A 23,536-nucleotide genomic window follows, 5' to 3' on the forward strand; every position below is an offset into this window, starting at 1 on the left:
TCCCAAAATCCATATTGATTGTTCCCCCGAAGAATTGCTGTAGGTACTTCGAGGTCATGTTGCCAAATTAGGAGTTGTGTTTTATTAGCAGTGGAAAGCCAGACGAGAGAGAGGTTCAGGCTTGAGTCAGTATTGATCTTGATGTTGAGATGTGTTGTGGAAGATGTTTATTTGGGGTTTAATGCTGGAAAAGGTGTGGTCTGTTGCCCAGAGGGTTCAGTTTTATAAGTGAAACACTTCAGCTTTCACACTAACCCCACACAAGAAAATAGTAACTTTAATGATACTGACCCTTTAAAATTCTTGCAGTTTCTATTGTTAACTGTGGTAATAAGTGCCTTGCCCTCTTGCCTTGTCTTGTGTCTGTATGTGTGTGTTTGTTTCGCTCCTGTGTGTAAACATACTGTAGTTTCTAGGCACAGAGCGACCTCTGCTGGATAATCAGTCCACCTTCAGCAGACTGAATCAGCTGCACTCTGACTTTAATCACATATTGGCTAAATGTCAATATTCTCTGACGTCCTAGATCAAACAGTTCAACTTTTTGGGTGACGTTGTGGAAATACTGAAGCATGCTTGGTCAACTTATCTTGGACAAATAAAGATTAAATCCAAAAAATAACAAAATAAACAGACACTGCCCTCTGAAATAACACATTCTGGTCAACTGCAACTGCAGGTTGTGTGTTTTGTGGGAGGTGCAGGAGAAGCAGCATGACTTCAGTCGTGCAGGAGGATATAAATATGAGTATGAACTAAACAGAAACCACCATGACTGATTGTTGAAGTCAATGTAAAAGTAACTAAAGATGTATTAGTTCCTCTAATAGCCACTCCATGCTGGCTCGGAAAGACTACATTAACACTGAGCCTTAATCCATGACAAATGTTGCACTGGAAAGAATTAAAAGAACTGAAAAATAAAATTAGTGATAAAATCGATCAGACTGAGGTCTGATCGCCACAAATCAGACACGTATCAGAATGAGGACTCCATGTAAAAGCAGCACAAATCATAACAGGAAATGTTGAATTCAGTGTGATTGTTTTTGTTCACGCTGTTATTTTAATTGGTGACCTCACCAACACTATGGCCATGTTGTTGTACACATGTTGCATGAATGCAGATTTTCATTCTGACCAAACACTACGGCAGCTTTCCGATAATCTCCTCCTGTCTGGTTAAATGGATGTTAACCATGTTAACCATTGAAATCAGCTGCAGTATCAACCAGATGAAACAAAAACCTGCAGACTGCATGGTTGGAAGTCACTGCTCTATATACTCAGATCAGTGTGCAACCTTAAAGATTTCTCCACAAGGTGGTGCAAGTCTCTGCTCTACTGTCACAAATTCACTGTAGTAAATACAACACATACATGTGCAGACTAAGTTTTACCAGGTCTTTAAGACATCCCCAACCACCATACATGTTTAATGTCACAGTCTCCAGGATACATTACTGGCTTTTAATGAAGAATTACATTGTTGTGTAAAACATAACTAAAAGGATAGGTACACTGTTTTCAACCCAGACTGTACTAAAATATTGTTGACTATCATTTATAATTCTGTGTAGCACAATTTCACAGACATTTTCAGTTTTGATAACTTTTAACTTTTGTTTAGACCTAAAAAAAACCCAGTTAGTTTTTTTTAACCTAGTTAAACACATCTTCATTGTACTGAAAAATGTTTATTGATGTTATTTTGCAGATGAGTGTGGTTCTAACGTGGATGTACTGTTCATTAGACAGGGGAAATAAAGTAAGAAAGCTTGGCAGAAAGCATAGTCAGTCTTTGAGAAGAATGTATAAACTTGTCTGACTTTACTATAAGCTTCCTGTTTTCAAAGATTTGTTATTCTTTTTGAAGCCCAGAGCCTGAAGCCTTAGTGCCTTTATGCTCACTGAAGAGCCGCAACAGAATGCTAAGTTTATCAACACTGAAGCAGTCTGTGAGGTTGTGTAATGCAGGACTTTAAAGCATAGAAAACCCTTTCGTAAATAAGGTCCGAGTTGAAAAGTAGTGTATTAAATGAATTAATGAAAAATAAGATAGCTGACTGACAGACTGATAGCTGATATTTTCATAAAAGGTCAATATAACTTTGACACTGTATATCAGTTTAAACTTAGTTACTACTCAGTTTAAACACTTACATGTGCACTTTCTCACACTCCCAAACACACAGATACGTGACACTCCCCCCTTGCAGCTTATTCTCATTACCAGAGGTTATGTTGTCATAGGAGCCAGCAGCCAGCTGGACCGTAGAAGTCATTTGGCTGGTGGATTTGGTTACATAGCAGCCTCACAAACACCTCATTCTCAGCAAACCTCCACCCCTCTATCTGTTTAGAGGGCCAGCATGTTTCACAAGCCCATTGCACAATGAGGGAGGGTTTTCGTTTAGTTTAACTAAGACAAAAATGAAAACATGGCAAACATCTCAATGTGATAGTGGAAGTCACAGTATAAAAAATATTTGTTCCTGCCATGGTTCATGGTATTAAAAATGGACACAAAAAGTTGTGGAAGAAAGCAGGAGTAGGGAGGTGTGACAGGCATGTGTGTGTGTTTGGTTGGTTCAAATAGAAATTGAACTATTATTCCTTTGCATGATTTTAAGTTCAAGTCAGCACTTGTTTTGTACAAAACTTGGATCCAGGAAAGTTTACAAGAAGCAATTTGTAAAATGAGACCTGCATAAATCAACACCTTATCATGGTGGAATGGTTTGCATGTTTTGCCAAGGTAGCAACTCTTGTGAGAGTCTCTCCCAAGGCAGAGTGGTCCCATGCAGGAAGGCACTTTAGGAGCGAAGAACCTTTGTGAATCAATGTCATTGGGAAAGAGTCACTTTATAAAGATTAGGGAAACATGGGCCCATGTGCTTAGCCAGAAAAACACAATGGACAGTCACCACTGCGCACTTGAAAGGACAGGTGTAAATGTTCAGTGCATTGCCAAACATGTGGCAGGTGAAGGCAGAGGCCTTGGAGGTCTGGAGGGTTTGCTTCAACTGTTGGGTTATTATACCGCTCAGCTTCCCTGGGAAAGCTTATGCCAGGGTGCTGGAAAGGAAGCTATGACTGGCAAATCTGAGGCAGCTCTTTACACTTTTGTGATGCTAGAAGGGAAGAGGTTTTTCCCATGCAGTCCAAATGTGTTTTGTGGATTTGGAGAAGCTTTGTTAGCGTGTCCCTCAGTCTTGTTCAGGGTGCTGCAGGACTGGGGACATTACTAAGAGCCATTTGGTCCTTGTATGACTGAAGTGAGAGCTTTATGTTTTCTCAAAAGAATGTCAATTGCTTGATCTCGATGAGTGTTTGATTCCACCAAAGCCTTTCCCTGTCAGTGTGATTGTGATTTTAATGGACAAAATCTCTATGTGTGGAGAGTGTCCAGTTGGATGACCTCAGGATTGCATCTCTACTTTTTGCAGATGATGCAGTTCTCCTGGCTTCATTGAACTGTGACTGACAGCATGCACAGGGGTAGTTTGCAGCTGACTGTGAAGTGGTTCAGATGAGGGTCAGCACCTCCAAGTATGAGGCCAAAACTGTGGATTTCCCCCTTTGGGTTGGGAGCAAGTTGAAGATGTCTCACGATCTTGTTTATGTGATGTGGACATTGTACCAGACTGTTGTGGTTAAGAGAGAAAATGTGGTTTGAGTCTGATCGAGTTCCACTTAAGGTGAGATAGGAGTTAGTATGAATGAATACAGTATATAGATCAAGATAATAGTTTAATAGACTGTGGGATCTAACAGAACGCCAAGGGCCAGGTTATACTAGAAAAGAAGTTGTTTGACCCTCCGACAAGCAGTTCTGATGGAGTATACTGGCCCTCTTAATTCCATTTGAGCTAGACAGTGAGCTTCTTCTGTCTCCACAAATGCAGGGGAATTTTTGCCTGATGGCCTTGAATTGTTTTCATATTTCTGAACAACTGAGCCATCAGTGTAGTCCCAGGTCTGGCACTCAACCTCACTCAGTGTGGAAATTAAATAATATGAGCCCACAGCTGGTCGCACTGCTGGTATAAAAATCAGCCAATAGCAGATCACAGTTGCAATAGCATGCATTTTAAATGAAACTGAGGCATCTCTATACAAGGGGTGTAGGGTAAAGGCCTAAATTTAGTGAAATGTATTCAAAATCTTGTGTTGGAATTAAATGAAAAATATATTTAACTGTATCAGTGCGTTTGTAGACAAGAACTATATATAAAAGTTACATAAAAATACACCCCTTTTATTAGCATAAATCACGACTTAAGCTGGAGCTTGAGTTGAGAAAGAGTTCAGATAGCAGCTCACAGATGAACATCTGCTTCTGCCTCCGTATCCTCACCACGTCACTGCTTTTGGTGGGTCTTTAGCCAACTTAGTTTTTTAAATGTCTGACGCTTTAAAGCGCCCTGCACTCCACCTCCTCTCCCATGTGCCTGTCAACATGTCCAACTCAGCCGCCTGCCCTGTGTCTCAAAAGACAAATATTTGCCTGCGATGTCGACAGCAGCGAGACGGTCAGTTGGTGAGATCATCAGGTCCAGTCAGTCCATCTCTCCCTGTGGTGAGACTGACTGGTGCCCCTCTGCTGGAACACACTGCAGGTTGGAGCTCAGAGTTGTCCTGTGAATTATACAATCACACCTGCTGCTATAGGTGAAAATGTACCGTATATGGTGCAGTTCTAAAAACACACCAAAAAACATCAATAAGAACATAATAGAACAATAGGAAACAATAGAAATGCATGAATGAGTTTGCACTCGCAATCTGCATGTAATTCATTCATGTACATGAAAACAAAGCAATCGCTAACACATTACAGTTTGAACCCCTTATGTTTTTTAATCAGATGCACAATAAGTTCATGCTATCATAAATTTCACAGGCTTGATGTGAAGCTGAAGGAGTATGAGAGTATTGTGTTGAAGGATTTGTTCTGTCTGTCTGTTAAGCGTGTGTGTGAGTGTTTGTTTGCTGAGCCTGCAAACTGTTAAAATATCCATGTCTCAGAGAGTTTCCCTGTTCAGAGTGCAGGTCTCTCAAATGCACACATACACCACACATTTACCACTTGCTGTGCATATACATTACCACACGTGCCACACACACACGTGATGCAACTACTACAACTGGAGACCCCACCCCTCTCTCTCTCACTCACACACACACACATACTGCACATACACACTCACATAGTTCATGTCTTTTTTAAAGCCTCCGTGTGCTGGAGGAGACAGACCGAGAGAGCCATAGAGAGACAGAGGGAGGGAGGAGTGTATCTCCAGAGAAGAGAGGGAGCTCAGCTCTGAACTCTTCAATGTGGATTTGAAATCAACAGCTTTAGCTCTGAGTTCAGCTCTCCAAACCGCATGAAACAGGAGTTGTCGTTGAAGAAATTACTATTTAAAAGCCACACTGCTTTGATCTCGTTTCCTTTGTTCACTTTCTACTTGTTTCGGACTGGAGGCATGATGCTGAAACACACCAAGGAGGGCTTTCCTCTGTCTGTCTGCGCGTCAGTGGAAACCTGGTGTGGTGTGAAGGGAGAGGAGAGAGCGCACAAGAGCCGAGGAGTAGCGGAGTGCCTGGAGGAGGAGGAAGAGGAAGATTAGTGGAGAACAAAGCAGAAAGGAAACAAAAACAACCACAGACATGAGTTTACCGACTAACTGTATGTATCTGGCCCCCTCGTTCCAGGATCGCTACTTCAAAGTGAGGAATGGGAATATCTGTGGGTCGCCATGCGCTGTCAACCGGCCCATCGACATCGTGCAGAAACGCAGGCGGTAGGCCAGATGTGTTGTTAATCCAGATGTTGTAGTTGCACAACTCTAAACACACTGCTGTCTATCCTATTTTTTAAACAAAGTATCACAATTTTTCCAATACTTATAATGATATAAATTTCATATGGGGACTTTTGTTATGTGGAATTTAATAGTCAGTTTAAGAGTTTTTTTTTTAACTGTGTATGAGTTTAAAAGTGTTTTTATAATAATTAATAGTCTTTATTTACTATGGTAAAACTTCTATAAGATAGGTGGTCACAACATCATGAAAATCTACAATGTATTGCAATCCAATCCAAGAGACATGCAACAAATAATGCCAATGTGAAATTTACATTGATATATGTATATATATATATATATATATATATATATATATATATATATATTATATATATATATATACTATATTTTACATTTCTGTTTTTCTACTTTTGTTATATTTTACATTATTTGTTTCAAATTAATCTTTTACACCTACTTATTTTAATATAAAGCAAATTAAAATACTATTTAAATAAAGTTCTTATTATATTTTAAGGTGTTCGTGATATTGTATCCACCTGCTCAACAATATCTGTAGAACGCAACACTGAGTTTATTATTATCATATTGTTGGCTAGTCTATTAGTATTTGTGACTCTAGTATTTATTTTTACAGTGTTACTGCAGGGGTTTGTATTTTGTCAAGGTTCAGTACTTATATTGATCTTAGCTAAATTAACAATTTAATCATTAATTTACTATTCAAAAGAAATGTCTGACTTCTATAGTATGATTGCATTATAATATTCTTGTAGTGACGCTCATTCCAGGTGTGGCTAGAGAAAGATTTTCTGGAATTTCTGTCTCTAAAATATTTCTTTAATAGTCCTAATGAGATTCATAGTGTTTCAGTGTTGCTCAGTATGTAATTTATAGTGACCTTGCGTTTGTATCTCCTTATGATACTCATACTTGACTAGTTTTTAAAGTGACCTCAGTGTACTGAATGGTATTTAATGATATTTTCATATCAGCACCCCTATATCCCTATATCATTCCTATATATATATATATATATATATATATATATATATATATATATCCTATCCCTATAGTCATCCTTTGTCTGTGCTACCCTGTAGTAGGTTTGTGGGGATCTATTTGATATTTTTACCTTATGGTAGTAATATTTCATCAGATAATTTTGTCACAAGCATGCAGTTAATTCATTCACACCACTAAATATCAGTGATTTTGAAATACTGAAATACTCTGCATCTTTATCCACAGTATATAGCTCTTCTTGTTTGTCACACACTTAAACACATTTCACAGAAGAAGAATTCACACACCTACTCACACAAAGAAAAACTTGCTTTACTCATTTTTTATGAAGTGAATTCACAAAATTCTCAATCTTCTTGTGTTTTCCAAAGATGGATTGCAACCAGTTTTATGTTGCAATAACAATCTCTACTGTTCATCTTTTTTTATTGAGCTGATTGTGTTATGGGTAAACCTCGGTGCCAAATGCAGTGGTGAAAGATAAATCTTTGGACAGACGGAGGGGCCTAAGCTGTCAAAGCTGCTGTGAAGTTTTAGGTGCACACACAGTCAGAAGGCTGAGGATCAAGGGTGAGAGTATATTATTTGTATAGTAACAGAAATTAAATTAACGTAAACTTTAGTTATAGATGTTAAATTATTGTTTTTTTTAAAGAAGACAAACAGAATTTTTTAACAAATTATATTATCATAATTAAGTAATTAGGGTAATAGTTGTCATTTTAGTGCTGTTTTATCAATAAAAAAAAGTTCAGTTAAAAAGAATTACATGCATTACTACACACACACACTTTCATTTTTACTTTTTTCATTTTTACCAGATGAGTATACCTGAAAGTGGCTGCTGCCTTAAGAGTCACAGAAGGAAATATATGACTAATTTTGCAGCTGGCCTTTCAGAAAGTCATGACGACATCGGCCTTGTCGGGCGGAGAGGGTGATCAAAGTGTCTTTATAATGTCAACCCACCAATAAAAAACCTTCAAAGGGACATTGCTAATGAACGCAGAGTCTGACATATTTATAGGCCTGATGGATCAACCAGATGTGTGTAATAACACAGTCAAAAAGCAACGGAGAAAAGAACAGTGCACACTGTAATCGTCCAAATCCCTTTAACCCTGCACCCTGTGTAGTTTCCATTAATTGCTAGACGGAAACATACTGCTTTCATCGTCATCGCTTTACCTCGTAAAGTTAGAGGTTTTACAGTTAGTCTTGACAAACAGAGATTCACGTCCATCAGTGCAGATATTTAGCTTTTGCTTTTAGGGTTATGATTGAGTGCTGTGTGTGAAATGGCATTAGTGAGGTTTCAGTCACCTCCCTTCTACATAATTTCTGATATAGTTATCTCTTCTAGGCTCAGTTGTCTCATACTACTCAGTTACTCATAGTGCCATATTCTGTCCTGTCCTGCTCTATCATACCCTGTCCTGTCTTGTTACATGTTTCCCCTATCCCCTGACCCCATTATGTCCTGTCATATATATTGTGTGTGTGTGTGTGTGTGTGTGTGTGTGTGTGTGTGTGTGTGTGTGTGTGTGTGTGTGTCCTGTCATATATTGTCCTGTCTTGTCCCATCCTGGCCTGTCCTGCCATTATGTTTGGGCAGTAAGACGATATAAATTTGTCAGAGATTTTGCCAAACATTTCTACTGTTGTAGCTCTCACTTTAATATCTCTGGGTTTATTAGGCCATTGTGGGTAATGTTGCATTCACTGGGAGCAGGACTTTAGAGCTATTAATTATTCTGGTTGTTTAAAAGCCCAACATTCTCTAGGTACAGCTTCTCCAATGTGAGGATTTGCTGCTTTTCTCTATTTTCTATTATTGTAAATTGAATAATTTGACAAGACATTTGAAGACTTCACCGTGGACTCTGGGAAGACTTAATTTCATTTCAGAGACAATTAATCGAAAAATGAATCGCTAATAAAAATAATCTTTTCTTGCAGCCCTACAGTACTGCAATTTTGGATTTTTATATGATTTTTGCAATTATGTCATGAGGTATCTTGATTTGCCAGGTAATTTGCTGTATTAAACAAAAACATACATTCCTTTAGGTTATCAATATTGGTATTGCGATATAAAATTACATAGAGGATTTCATCGATATCGGTCAATTCTGTCTTGTCCTGTCCTCTTCGTGATTGCTCTTTTCATCAGTAGACCTGTATCTTCAGTGATGATGGTGATGATGAGGACTGATGTCAGACTCTGACTTACTCATAATGTTTTACCTCTCAGCACGGATCACTGATGTCAACTAGACATTGACTCACAGCTCATCGGTCTTGTTATAACAATAACAATGATAATGATGCTGTTTATATTAATTCAATAGTGACCAAAGTTACTAAGCACTGTAAGATCAAAGCAACACAACAGCCCCATAAGAAGCCATAATGAATGATAGAGTGATAAGTTAAAAGGTTAATGACCCTCCAAATAATCACCAACATAAATTAAAACATATATTCAATAAAACATTTCTTTTTTTCCATTAGAAGGACACTGCCATCTGTTTATTGCCAGTTTGACGCTGTTAATTTAGTTCAGGTGGGTTTATCCTAAACTACATCCTGTGCTAGAATAAAGTTTTTGACTCCATTAATAGCTATTCTTCAGTGTGTTTGAAGTTCCATGTGTAAATTAATATAATACAATAGATTTGAGCTCTGATGTGATATTTCTTGAAGGTGGTAGCAGCTGAGGTCAGAGGCGTTTTGCTCTTAGCATGTTGGTGACAGTCATGATGAAATGTTTCGTGTGTGTGATACCTTGTGCTTTTGGCTGCTTGTGAAACGACACACTTAACACATTGCAGTTCATAGTACTTCCACAAAACGTCACTGAGTTTTACCAGTTTGTGTTTTAGTGAGGATCTGGTCAGTGTTTGAATAACAACACCCTTTTTCTTCCATGCAAAGTTCACAGATTGATTTTTTTGTAAATTGCAGTTCTCACTGTTTTTTGGCAAACAGTGTTTAGTTGTAAGGAGGTCAGTCACTTTGTGTTTTTAAGGTCGGTAGGTCGGTTTTCTGACTTCTCAGATTTATCTTTGCTCTCATTCTAACGTTGTCACACTTGTTTCTTTCCTGTTGGTGTATCAACGTGGAGTCGAGCGATACTGATTCCAAAATTCTGAACGTTCAATTCTTCCTCCAAAAGTTTATTGTGTTTTTGTCAAGGTGATAAAGTATCTGACACAGTTTTTGCTACACAGGTTTTTCTTAACTTGAGGCTATACCTTTAGGAAAAGGAAGGCTCACAGCTTTGCTAACCCTGACTGTTTGTTGGAGGTCTGAGGATTGGCCACAGTGAAATAAGTACCTGCGGCTCATTATTCAGTCTATTTGTGTAAAACTGATCCACTGACAAATCCGCAGCAAAAAATGTCCAACTGTAGATTTGGACCAACTTTTAACCTAAGTCATAACTTAATTAACTTTAACAAAGCTAGTTTCTGCAGCTGCTTCATAATAAAAGCCTAATATTTTTTCTACACTGAATGGAAGTGATGAGTAGGAAAAAGCAGTATACTAGCACTGTAAAATGGTTTTAATATGAATGTTTTCAGCTGTAACTGACAGCTTCTCTAGCTACTGTAGCTGACCGCAGTAACTTTAGCAGCTCTTTTTCTGTGTGATGCATTGTGCTCATTTTTTCAAACTTAAATATGCAGGGAAAGTCTTGTCGAGACAATAACATTCTCACAGCCACAAAAACCACAAAAGCTCAAAATCATGCTGATGAAATTAGTTTAGGGCTAGCAGCTTTTTTTAAGGTAGATTAACTTTCCACAACTATTCGAAAATGACACTCGACAACTATTAGCAAATGAAACTCTGGGATACATTTCTGCTTTTAAATGAAGAATTAATTCATACACTATGAGCAAACTAAATAATGAGAAAACACAATGTTTATATGTGGCTCTGGTCAGACAGAAACCTCTTATCACAGAAACCTTCAGATCAGGGCTGCAGTGACCTGCAGCTAATATTTGATATTTAATTTAAGGCCAACATTTGAGCCAAATATCAGTTCAACTCATGTCTCCACACAGGTATCAACTGTCCCGCCCAACAGTTCAGTAATGAGATCTGATCTTTGGTGGTGTCACAGCAGGTTGGCCAGCCATCCGGGCATCAGCCCATGCCAACACACTGCGACGTGACGCACAGCTCACTCTACACGAGTCAAAGGTCTCTGCAAGCTGCCAGCACGTTGCGACATAATGTAAATGAAGAGTCACGTTAGTTCTGGCAGGGCACTGAAGTCGTGCTCATCGTGAGTATGAGTCAGCTCTGAGTATCTGCTGACAGTCTCAGTGGTCTCATTATGCCCCTGCAGCTGGTTAGGCTTTACTCACCTGTACTGACGGTGTTGATGCATTTCTCCCTCCACAGACTCCAGCTCCATCTGTTTTAGTTTATTTCCACATTTGTCACAGACATCTCTTGCCTTGTGTATCCCATATCTCAGTGATATGTATCTGTTGGGTTCAGTTGAGGTGGTTGTTGCCCTCCACACTGAATTCTGCACAACTTCACTGATCCAATACATTTGGGTTATATCCTTTGATTTAAGTGTTTCCCCTCAGCACTTGGAGATGACGTGTAAAGAAAAGGCTGACTGATGCTAGAAGCAGAGTGGGGATTTCTGGAATACTTCACCTACTTCCAAGGTGCATGGAGAAGGAAAACAGTCCGAAGAGGTCAAAACTCTGGGAATACTTGAAGTATAAAGAACAACTTTATTGTCAGTGGTCTCATGGCAGGAAAAACTGAGATACATTTTTCAAATTATCCTTATCTTTAGTTTAAAAAATCTATTGGGTTATAAACACAATATAATTAAGTAATTTAGAAGATCATGTTATTTAGAGCAGATCATGGTCAGTGAATTGGTCAGTTCAGTGTCTGAAGTGAACGTTGTCGCTCACCTGTGAAATGCTGGAAAGATATTTACCTGCCAAAATAATCATTATATAGTTTGAAAAGAAAAATCGTAACTCATTGTCCACTACTAACTTTTACCTGAGCTTTCAACCACATCTCACAGTCCTCCTCAGAGGATGGAGTTTGTTCAGTTGTCATGGATCAAAGATGGTCACTGCGCTTCCCAGTGGATGCTGTGGCTGGTTTGGGTCTGATTTTCATAGACAGCTGTTGTTGTCAAGGGTCCTTGCCATTTCACAGATGTCTTGTTGTGTTCCCCACAGCTGATGCATATGATGTCATGATGACTGTATCTGTATCTGTATTATATATACACATTTTAATAGAAAGTACCATCACCCCCATTTTGATTGCTAAAAAGATTAAACATAACTGATATATTCAGCTAATATAGTCTAGAAGCAGGTCGACTTTATCATTAAATGGTAAATGGATTTTTGTGACAAAGATTCTTTGACCCCGGTTGAGGACTGAAATATTGACGTGACAGTGGCTGTTCACTGGACTTGATCCCAAATCATTGCCAATTCACAGCTGACGCCTCAACCCGCTGAACCGCAGGACGCCTCTGCTCCGAGTCTCTGGAGTCACTCCTCTCAGTTCCTACAACAAACACGCCTCAACAGAAAATCCCACTGCGTCCACAAGCTCAGCCAGCTGGTTTCCGGCTTGTATCTTTTTAGTGTGTTTCATAGCATCCTTTGCGTTCTAGTCTCTTATTTGGTGGAAAACCAGAACTGCAGCGAGCAGAGCGTTGGGCCGGGAATAATTGCAGTTCTGAGAGCTGGTCGATTGGCATTGCAGTGACAGCCATGAAACCACTACTGACGTCAGCAGACAAGTGTGACTGTGTTTGTGTAACTGTGTGTGTACTTGTGTAGAATATCACTGCTCGAATAGTGGACTGAGTGTTATTCTGACATCTCTGTGACTCCAGGAATGATGATCAACTCAGGGACAGATGAACACTTCACAAAGAGTTTGTTACAGGATTAGACAATAGTGTGGTTGATGGACTTCTACGTAATCCAAACGAATGAGGAAAGAAGGCATCCACATGCAGCCTGCTCCTGTGCAGTTTGTCACAGGTGAACTTGATCACCGACATAGACTTCAGGGCTCCGCCTACACAGCGGGATGCCAGGTAGGAAAAGGCTGTGGGTTGGAGGGAATTTTTTAAAAGCTTTATTTTGTTAGCGATTACAAGGACTGCGGCGATATGACAAGAAGTGTGTCTGTGTGTGAGTGCATTAAAGATGCTGTCACCAGTTTATACAGAGACATGAACAATAATGTCAAAAAAAAGAAAAATATGGACACAGAAAAACATTCTGACTTAGGGTCATGATGATGCTCTGGCTCTTGCAGTATGTTTAGGTAGAAAAAAATACTATTGCAAGTATCAGCAAGTTTGCAAGTATCGTCGCTATGAATACCTAGGACACCTAATATTGTCATTATGTTGTCTACTTATAAAACTCATGTCAGGTTATTTATGCTAAAAAAATATGTATGCATAATTAATATTATATGTAAAATATAAGAATGCACCAATCCAACTTTTTCTCTACCAGTACCACTTCTGAATCAGGGTATCTAATGATCGATACCAGTTGTCTTTTTTTCCCCAGATGTTGCCTCATTGCGTGGAACTCATCAGGATCATTTTTATGTGAAGTCACAGGGATTTTAGTGGAAATAAAAACTGAGTTGGCGGGCAGCAGGTACCAAATGAATTTAACTGACAGTAGAAACTATTTTGAATTAATTTTATAATGACATTGAGAAAGAAACTATAGTTGATATGCATCAGTAATGTCAAGGGTGATACCTGATCCGTTGGTATCGGGGACGATACTGTACCATTTCAGTGTATCGCATTGGTGCATCCCTAATAAAATGTATATACAAAATAGATTTTACTCTTTAATTTGTTGTATTTTTTCATCCAATGCCTTTTATTAAGTTCAATAATAATCTCACTCCTCTTACTTATTGTTAATGATAATAATAAATAAAGATTTTATATGCTTTACATGCAATAAGCACCTAAAAACAATTAAGACAAAAACGGCAGAGAAAGACACCAGTTGTCTCCATGTTGTCGTGTCCCACTGATCAGCGATGTGATTGGCTGCTCCTGGGTTGCCCTTGGCTAATTAGAGGAGGAAGTGGCACACACCTGTCTCACCGCTGGACTCAATCACTGTATACCGAAAGGCGCCAATTAGTGCTGTTTGAACAAGATTAGAGGAGCATTCAGCATGGCCTGTTGCTGGGCAAAGACAGAGTGTGTGTGTGTGTGTGTGTGTGTGTTCGTGCCCTGAACCAGCCTGTCCAGTTGCACACCAGTGTGATGTAAGGTTGTTCGATTTTCAGGTCGATTCTGGAGCCAAATCTAGATCTCTACTGCTGGGGCTATAATCACACACTGCCTGTGTGTGTGTGTGTGTGTGTGTGTGTGTGTGGTTCTGATTCTGGCCCAGTGTGTTACCCTCCTAACCAGTTTCTAATGATGTTAATGCTGATCAGACACTGTATGGATTTCTCCCTGGCTGGACGGACAGAGCTAATCACTGCACATAGACTCCATGATCAATACCCGTCCAGAGGAGTGAATCAACCTGCACTCCAAAAATTGAACCACTTCCAGTTACATTCATATTTAAAGGGCCAGTCTGCTAAAAAGGCCACCCTTGTTTTTGTAAGTTTGTTGCATTGGCAGACTGTCCTTTAACTGCACCACAGTTCAAACACCCAAGACACCTGCGTAAGCAAACCACACCAAAACTGCCCTGCGTAAGTATCTTTGACCAAGCAATGAATCAGTGCCAACTCTGGCCAACCTCCAAACATTTTCTAACAATGATCCCTGGATAAAACAATACTGCTTAAAAATATCTGTCCTTCACAATCTAAGAGCAAGCGCTTCTTTTTAGACTCACTGTTTTGCTCCAACGTTCAACAATCATACAAATAGAAATTAATCAGAGCGTAGTCACAAAGACCAACGTCTGCACCTACAGTAACATAAACTAGATGACAGGCTATTTTTTACATAAGAGCTGATTTACTCATTCTTAGCCAAAAACACTCATTTTAGATCTATCTACTCTGTAGCTACAGTACATGTAAAATTAAAAACAGGAAGTTCATGACTGTGTTCTGGGTTATCAAAAAGTATACCTGCAGTAAAAGCTAACAAGGCATGTTGAGCAAGCAAAAAACCCAAACACCCAGCATTATGGCAGCTGATGTAGCATTAGCCCAAAAAGTATGACGGTATATACAGATCATGATAAAACTAGTGATGAAACTCTCTACTATATATGATTAATAACTTACAACAGAAGTGTAACAGTTTTCATAATAGGTTTTAAATGAAATATTTTTAGGTTTTCGACATCAGATTGACTGATAATTAAAACTGTTACTGTTGGTGTGATAGAGGCATTTAGTTCCCATTCCCATGTCTCATTTATGTACTGTAGTTATGTCAAAGTGTTATAGTTCATTTGATAAGATGAGATGTTAAAATGCAAGGTATAGAGGCGTTGACATATTGTGGCGAATAGCTGCACAGCTGCACTGGTTGCACACATACTGTAGTCACACAAATACTGTAGTCCGATATGGATCAAGGCTTGTAACTTTTAACCCCCCACCATTTTTTTTCTCACGTCCTTTCTTCCTTTCTCTCTTGTGACAGCAATCCAAACAGAGGTCTGCTGTTTTCAAAGGCAAGAGTCCTTCCTCTGCCTGTAGGTCAAAGGTCACACAAAAAAATAATAAACACAGCAGCTAGCTTGACTTGGTGCAACCTTCCCCTCCCCTTGGCTATATTTAGAGAGACATGAGCTGCTCTGAGATCAGATGTTGATGTTGGACATAGAGTGTTTGCTCTGTTTGGACAGCAATCCACAGTGGCTGGTCAGGTGGATGGAAAGAGCAACTGGCTCTTCATGGATGTGTAGCACTCGGTTTCAATCTGGTTGCATACAACAGTGGAAATAGTTTCATGATCTTTGCACATAATGAAATTTTCTTCTTTCTACAGTAGACTGATGTACAGTAAGACTACAGAATCAGTCAAATGGCCTAACTAAGATATGAGCTGAAATGTACCAAACTCCTTGTCTCGGCAACAGTAACCATCTGTTACAACAGTGGATGCATATTAATATAAAATACGTAACAGCTGAACTCAGACGTCTTTGATGCCCCCTACATAACTGCATAATTCTTCAGGGCACTGGGTGCAGGCAATGTCAGTGTCCAGAGTGAAAAAAACATCGAGTACAAAAGAAATTTTGGACCTACTTTGCAAAAATGGTATTTTTTTTAGCATTAAATGATTGCAAATACAACATGGTGCAAGTGACAAATTTGGAATAGTGTCATAGGATAAGGATAAGCCCCAGACCTATTTAATAGGAACAGCTGAAGAGAGACAGGAAAAGTAGAAAGCAGAGAGGGGATGACATACGGCAAAGGGCTGCAGGTTGGATTTGAACCCAGGCTGCTGCGGTAAGGACTCAGCCTTGTACATGGGGCACACACTTTATCAGGTGAGCTACCAGGTCACCCCCTGTTTTTCCTTTTTTTGTTAAGATTAGCATACATGAGGTGAGAAGTGCAGGGAGTGGATTCTAGGTGAGTACGAACAACACATTGTCTTTGATGCAAAGTGGTAAAACAAGCAGCTTTTACCTTTTTTCTTCAGTTTTCTCACTGGAACTGAGTAGTTTGGGGCCTTGGTATATATTTATCTTGTGAAATTGTATCTGTTCCTGTTCTGGATTGTCAATAACGTTATCTACAGCATCTTGAGGCCTTTGTGGTTGCTGTTGTTGAATATTTTCTATGTATTTGCTGTATCTAACAGTTTTTCTGAATGTTATTTTCTGTATTATTGTGTATAGTTGTTTGATATTCAGGCTGAACTAAGCTTTGTTTATCCAGTGATGCTTTGCTGAACTCATACAGTGTATTTCCACAGATTCAGTCATTTGTGGGTACTTTTTGTCCAGCCGATTAGCTGCTGTCAAGCACCGTGAACCTTGTCCAAAAGTGCCTTGCCCAAGAGCCAAGAGTTGTTTTTGGCAATCTGAACAGTTCTAACTGTTAAAAGTTGATTTATGTTAGTCATGACATTTTCACCAATGTCACCAATTTAAAAAGTAACTTAAAGTAAAGTACAAGATTTTGTCTGATTGTCTGTCAAAAGCGGACCTGTTTGAAATGTATTAAGTATTTAAGTATTTTTTAAGCATTTATCCTCTCTGTGTGTTGTCATGAGTATATATAACACACACACACAGTCATGTTTCCATCACTTCAGAGGACATTACATTGACTTACAGTCATTTCCTGGCGACTTACCCTAACCTAACCTTACCCTAACCGTAAACCAAGTCTTCACCCTAAAATGTGATGATTTACGTTATGGGGACTTGCATTTTGTCCCCAAAAGGAACCCGTGTCCCCACAATGTGACTGTGTAAATAGATTTATGTCCCCACAACATGATTAATACATATACACAGACACACACACACACACACACTCACACAGAGTGTACAAACTACACACAGTGAAAGGAAAGATCTGTTTGGCAGGGGGATGGATGAGGGTGAAGCGGGTTGTTTTTCTGCCTCTTTCAGATCAAATGTACAATAGGCTTGAGGTGTAAAGCAAACAAACCCTCTTTACTCCCTGAACTCTCTCACTTACCCCACACACACACACACACACACACACACACATACACACACACACAAACACACACATTGCCCTTCTAAAAGGTTCCTCTCTAACAGCTTTATACTTCTGCTGTTTTTCTCATCATGTAAAATCATTAGTACATTTTAGCTATTTTCTCTCTCTCTGTCTGTCACTCTCTCTCTCACTCACTCACACACACACACACACACACACACACACATTCATAAAGTTTCCCTGGTCTGTTTTCCTCCTCTCCTCCTCACCTCTCGCCTCCTTCCTGGTGTGATGTTTTAGGCCCCTCAGCCAATTCCCACGCTACGAGGGAAGAAAACAGGAGGGAGCATTTGTGTATATGTGTGTGGGTTGACCTTTGACCGTGAGCCTGTGTCATCCCCCATCAAATAACATCTGGCCGTGACGGTTGTTTTTCATCACTCTCACATACATAACAGAAAGTTCCTTAAGTCCCTCGGCCCTGGTTCCCATGAGCACATCACAAACACGCATGCACCGACATCAACTGGAACTGGTTGTACTTTGCATTTCCCATGTTAAGGCATTAACTTTTAGTGCAGTTACAAAGGTTAACCCTAAGAAAAGGCCTTAGAAGGATGATATAAGGTCCGCCTTGGATGAAAAATGTGGCGACCTCAATTTATTGAAGATGGCTGTGGGCATGGCCCGACATCAACATGACTGTAAGTCAAATACTGTGACATCAACACAGTTCTTTGTTCAATGAAGAGCATTACTACAGTGACATTTTTAGAGTAATATAGTGTCTGTAGCCGTAAATGTTCATTGTGGTGTGGCTGTTAATCCCTTAAGTAGCATTTTAAGACTCAGAATAAAACAGATTTGTTTCCAAACGTTGGTGAAAACAGTCATCTCAACAGTAACTGTAATACAGTGGAGCTGCAACTAATCGATATTTTTTGGTCTATAAAATGTCAGAAAATAAAGAAATATGTCCATCACAATTTTCTGAAGCCCATGGTGACTCTTGAAATTGCTTGTTTTATCCGATCAACAGTCCAAAACCCAAACATATTTACTTTACTGTCACATAATTAATATTATTATTACTTTCTGGGTGTATACTTGTATAAGTTTATATGTATGTAAATAACTGTATATATTGTTTTATTTATTTTATTTTATTCTATTCAAAATATTTGTTTAAATTTAAATGTTTGTATATATGTTCTCTGTGTGTGTAGCATGAAAGGGCTACAACTTACATTTCATTGTGCAACCCTGTGATCCCAGTTCCATCTCATCACAAAGCCTCCAGCAAAGACAAATGTGCAAACACTTATCCTGACTGATGATGAAATGGAAACTTTGTTGATTACCACTTTTACACTGCAGTCTTTTTTTTATTTGGTTTCAAGAAAAAGGATTCCTCCTGTTCGATATGGGGATGAGGTGCAAACTAAACATCCTGGGAACAAAAGCAAAGGTTAGGATGTGGGTGTGTGAGAAAAGTTTAGTATAACAGTGTTAAAGAGAGAAAAGGGAGCTGTCATTTACGTCAGAGAAATGGAGAACAATGCTGGAGGCAGGAGACAGACCAAGGTCAACTTGTTATGTATGCTGCAACAGAACAAGACGCCTGCCTGCCTGCCTGTTTGTCTGTTTAAAGGGAGGATGCCTGCTTTACCCACTTGCAGAAGCAGTGGTATACAGTAACAAGTAGTGCCAGTTTTAGAGGTGGTACTAGTTGTAGTAGTAATAGAAAGAATAATAATTTATTAGTACAGTAGAAGTTCTAGTGCAACAGTAGTAGACATAGAAGTAGTTGTAAAAGTCTGGTGTCTGCATCTTCACAGTCTCATGATGATCTAAATGTTACATAGGATTTTTCCACCCACCCTGACGAGGTGAAACACTGAAAACTAATTTTATTTTGGCAAGAAAATGCTCAGACATAATACTGAGAATTCTACAAAATTGGAGCTTCAATCTGGAAATATTAGTATTGGCCTTAAAAAGCCAGACTGGTTGGGCTCCACCTAGAGTAAAGCTTATACTCTCTATAACAGCCTGTGAATTTAAACTGTAAAAAAAATTGTGATACTTTTTCGTACAACTTTTTCTAGCTGTTTTTTTTTTTAATATCCTTTCCATTTTTTTTACAACTCTTTTTCCTTCCTGCTGCAGAAACATAATATGCCCTCAAGGAGCCATATCATCCACTGTCGTCCATTGTCTGTCCAATACTACTCTATTTTACTAGTGATGGCAGGAAATAAAATCACACAGTACAATTGCATTACTTTACAGACAAATAATGGATTATATGTTCCAACTTATTTTACATATTTATTGCACAAGCTGGTTTACAGCCCTACTGTACAGGAAACGAAACTGACAAACAAACATGTTCCAGTACCATATTTTCCTCAATAGTGGGAGCTATCTCCCTATCAGATGCCTGTTGGCTGCCGCTACTTTTGAATGGGAATGAATGCCATTGACCAGCAGCGAGCTCTGGTGAACTGCAGCTGCTGAATGAAAGCTTAGTGGTAATTATGAGTCTCTGGGATTTAAAATGTTCGGAACCTGCTTTTCTCACTGCCATTAGTGGCATTACTTCATCATATTTTGTGTTTAGTAAACTGTTGTGAAGTCATATTCATGTGAATTAATTGTTGCAGCCTTAAAGAGCATGGCAAATCCAATATATTGAGTTAATGTTCGATTAAATATCATCCAGTCAGTGTCATCCACCTCTGATATGATGGAGACTCTGGTGTGAACAAAGCTCCGATTTGAAAACCTCATTTCATTGTTCTATAATATATTTGTAGGTTAATTCTTCGGTAATGGATCCCAGTGAATAGAGGTGGTGGATCACCTTGTCGTAAAAAGCTGCTCACTCCAAAATGTATGTTATAAGTCTGGGATTCGGTGGAAAGATTTTGTGTCCCATGATGTTCTAAATAGTCTTTTACACACTAATGAGAAAAAACTACGGACATGACAGATCAACAAAAAGGTAAACTGACTTTGAATCTGAGAGACAGTTTAAATTCACTACTGACAAAAATTACTGCTCCCGCTTTGTCATGTAATCCAATGATTTGCTTTAAGGACATTACTCAGTACCAGTAGGGACCATGTGTGACCATGTGTTGAATCTTGGCAGCGGCCATGTACACTGTCAAAGTGTCCTTGAACAACATGCTTCAACGCCCTACCTGCTCACTCAGAGATTCGGCTGAATAAAAGATAAAAAAAGAAAATATGGAGTATAAGAATGGACGGAAAATATTGTATTTCTTGCAGTCATCTAGAAGCACTCAAGCATCAACCAATCAAAATTTTAAAAGAAAATCCTTCATACATGTATTCAGGAGGAGGGGAGAAAGCATCTGCACCCTGCCTGGAGGGGTACCTACGTAAGCTCCATCACAAGTCTCCCAGCTCCCCTCTTTCCTGGCAGGCAGATCTATCTATAGCTTCTGACGTCACTGGTCTCCTCTGATGGAGCCTCGTCACGGCCGACTACACTGAGCCAGGGGGAAGGTTGGGTGTATAATGGGGTTGGGTGAGGTGTGTAGTGGTGGTGCCGTGGGGGTGTTATCATTGAGGTAAGCCCTGCTGCAGCCCTACTCCTCTCTGCCATGTCACACCAATCAGGTGTGAGATGCTAAAGCACATCACTGTACTGGATACAGCCTTCCTGATCACCTCCACCTCCTCCTCCTCCTTCTCATCTCTGTGTCTGTCTGTCTCTCTCTCTCTGCTTCTGTGAATTGGGCCTTTCATTCAGCATCGATTGCATAATAGCCATCTTTCATTTATCAGGCACTGCTATTGCTGGAGCACTGGAGGCACGCTGAGCTAAAAATAGATACAGAAGCAACCTCCTATTGCTCTGTTGGCTTTCTGTTTGCTATTGTTATAACCAGGGAAGGAGGGAGGGGATATAACAAATAACAATGGATCTAATTGATGAAAATGCCTTAAACTTACCATTCATGTCTCCACATAATGGTGCTTTAAAATATATCATGGAACATTCATTTCTTATAATCTAATAATGTAGAAGACATTTTTGCGGTAGAATTTAGGTCAGAGAAGAAGTGAAGAGTTGTAACCAAAAGGTCGCTAGTTACAATCTTCAGTCTCGTCGGAGGAGTGACCAGTGCACTTTACCTTCTGATCAGTCGAGTCAGTGTGTCCTTGAGCAAGGCACAGCCCCACTGGTGGAATGTGGACTGTGGTGAGGCAAAAAAAATGCAAAGAATAATTTCCACATTGATAAGCTTTAACCCTCCACTATTGTATCACCCCCTCTGTGTGCTCAGACAAAACTCAAAGTCAAGTTCTCCTCTGTCCCTCTTTGTTCATCTTTCTGTATTTTAGCTCTTTGCTCTTCTGTATCGCAAAAAAAATTTTGTTTGGTTCAAAGGAAATTTTGGGTAAAAGGGAATTTGTTGAGTGAATGTTTGCAATACCGAACCCTGAACTTCAGACCCCACAGACTGACCTCATCTTGATTGGAAGGATTTCAAAAGGATTAAATGAGGGCAAAGTCGAGCTGTGATACAGTTTGGTTACAGGAGTTGGACTTAGTCCAGGTTGCAAAAAGGCAGATTTCCATTTCGATCATACCAATAAAATCCAATTTATAAAATGATGCTCATAGAAATTAAGTACATAAAGTACTTTGTTCAGTATTAGGGGTGCCTTTCATTGTGGTGGCTGTGATAGTGGGAGTGCTGGGGGGGTTGTATGGGTAAGTAGCTCTGCTGACGTACCATGCATGATGGCAGTGTTGACGTCATATGGAGCTAGCAGAGGGGAAGATGTTTGTGAGTGTGCGTTTGATTGTGAAAAACGAGTAATCACAAGGTCACCTGTTTAAGAAGACGCTCACAGTCAGGCTAGAACATTTGAATTTAACCTTTTTATCCTGCTAACAGATACCAAGTAGGCTTTTTGTTATATATTTGTTATTATGATGCTTATGATTTTTCATACTGTCACATGAATATCTATATATATCCTGTTCTTGTGCTCCTTTATAATTTTTGTATCTGTTGTCACTGACTTCATTGTGAGTGTTTAGGAGACTTTGTTGTAAGAAACATGCTACTGTATTGGAAAAACATTTGATATTTGGACACGCAGCCTTGTGCATTCTGTACTGCCAGCTCCACTCACTCTGCAGAGGCTTTATCATACGTATCTTATCTTAGCCTCGACTTATCCTTGTCTTAGCTTTCTCTTTTCTGTCTCCATGTGTACAGATGTACGTCAGATTATTTGGGTGTCTCAGGGTTTGGATGCAGTGTTGATTCTTACGTACTGTTCAGGCTTTGTTATAACAAACAAATATGTTATATATAATATAGAGATGACCCCAGTCAATGTTGCATTCGTAGTTTCTATCAGTATCCTAGATTAAGTTATTGATTAAAAGGTATTTTTACACGTTACATTTACTCTGCTTTTATCTAGTGTTTTTTTACTTGTTTTGATTTCCTTATGAACTTGCTGGCTGTTTTCGTTATGGAATAATGAAGTGAAACAAAATAGCAATTCAGTGTGAGTGTCAGGCTAATTAGCAGGTAGAAATAACAGAAACTGTAACAGTAGTATTGATGCATGTCTTCTCTCTCTCTCTCTCTCTCTGTAGTTTTGATGTGGAGAATGGCCTGTCGGTGGGTCGCAGTCCACTGGACTCTCAGACTAGCCCGGGTTCTGGTCTGGTACTTCAGGCCAACTTCCCCCACAGTCAGCGTCGTGAGTCCTTCCTTTACCGCTCTGACTCAGACTTCGACCTTTCGCCCAAAACCATGTCCCGCAACTCGTCCACTGCCAGCGACCTGTGAGTATTTTAAAGATACTGTCTGTATGATTTTATCACCAATAAACCAACCAGCCTTTACTCTCTACTTACTCAACTATACTTCACATTATGGCGTTGCTGAGTTGGATTTGGAGGGAAATCTATTGGTTTGCTTCAC

General features: G+C 39.3%; 1 protein-coding gene across 10 annotated transcripts in view; it reads left to right on the forward strand.

Annotated features, from left to right (window-relative positions):
* Positions 1 to 23,536, forward strand: part of LOC122878125 (cAMP-specific 3',5'-cyclic phosphodiesterase 4D-like) — a 105,387-nt gene that overhangs the window by 59,177 nt on the left and 22,674 nt on the right. For 7 of the 10 annotated variants that reach the window (XM_044200491.1, XM_044200488.1, XM_044200490.1 and 4 more), the window contains one exon: positions 23,206 to 23,397. In XM_044200491.1, the coding sequence (XP_044056426.1) occupies positions 23,206 to 23,397 (192 nt within the window). Of the gene's footprint in view, positions 1 to 4,271; positions 5,808 to 23,205; positions 23,398 to 23,536 lie in introns of those variants that run through there. The other 3 variants (XM_044200494.1, XM_044200495.1, XM_044200497.1) reach the window with 3 other exon arrangements.

The sequence above is a fragment of the Siniperca chuatsi genome, linkage group LG6 (genome assembly GCF_020085105.1).
Source record: "Siniperca chuatsi isolate FFG_IHB_CAS linkage group LG6, ASM2008510v1, whole genome shotgun sequence".
Taxonomy (NCBI): domain Eukaryota; kingdom Metazoa; phylum Chordata; class Actinopteri; order Centrarchiformes; family Sinipercidae; genus Siniperca; species Siniperca chuatsi.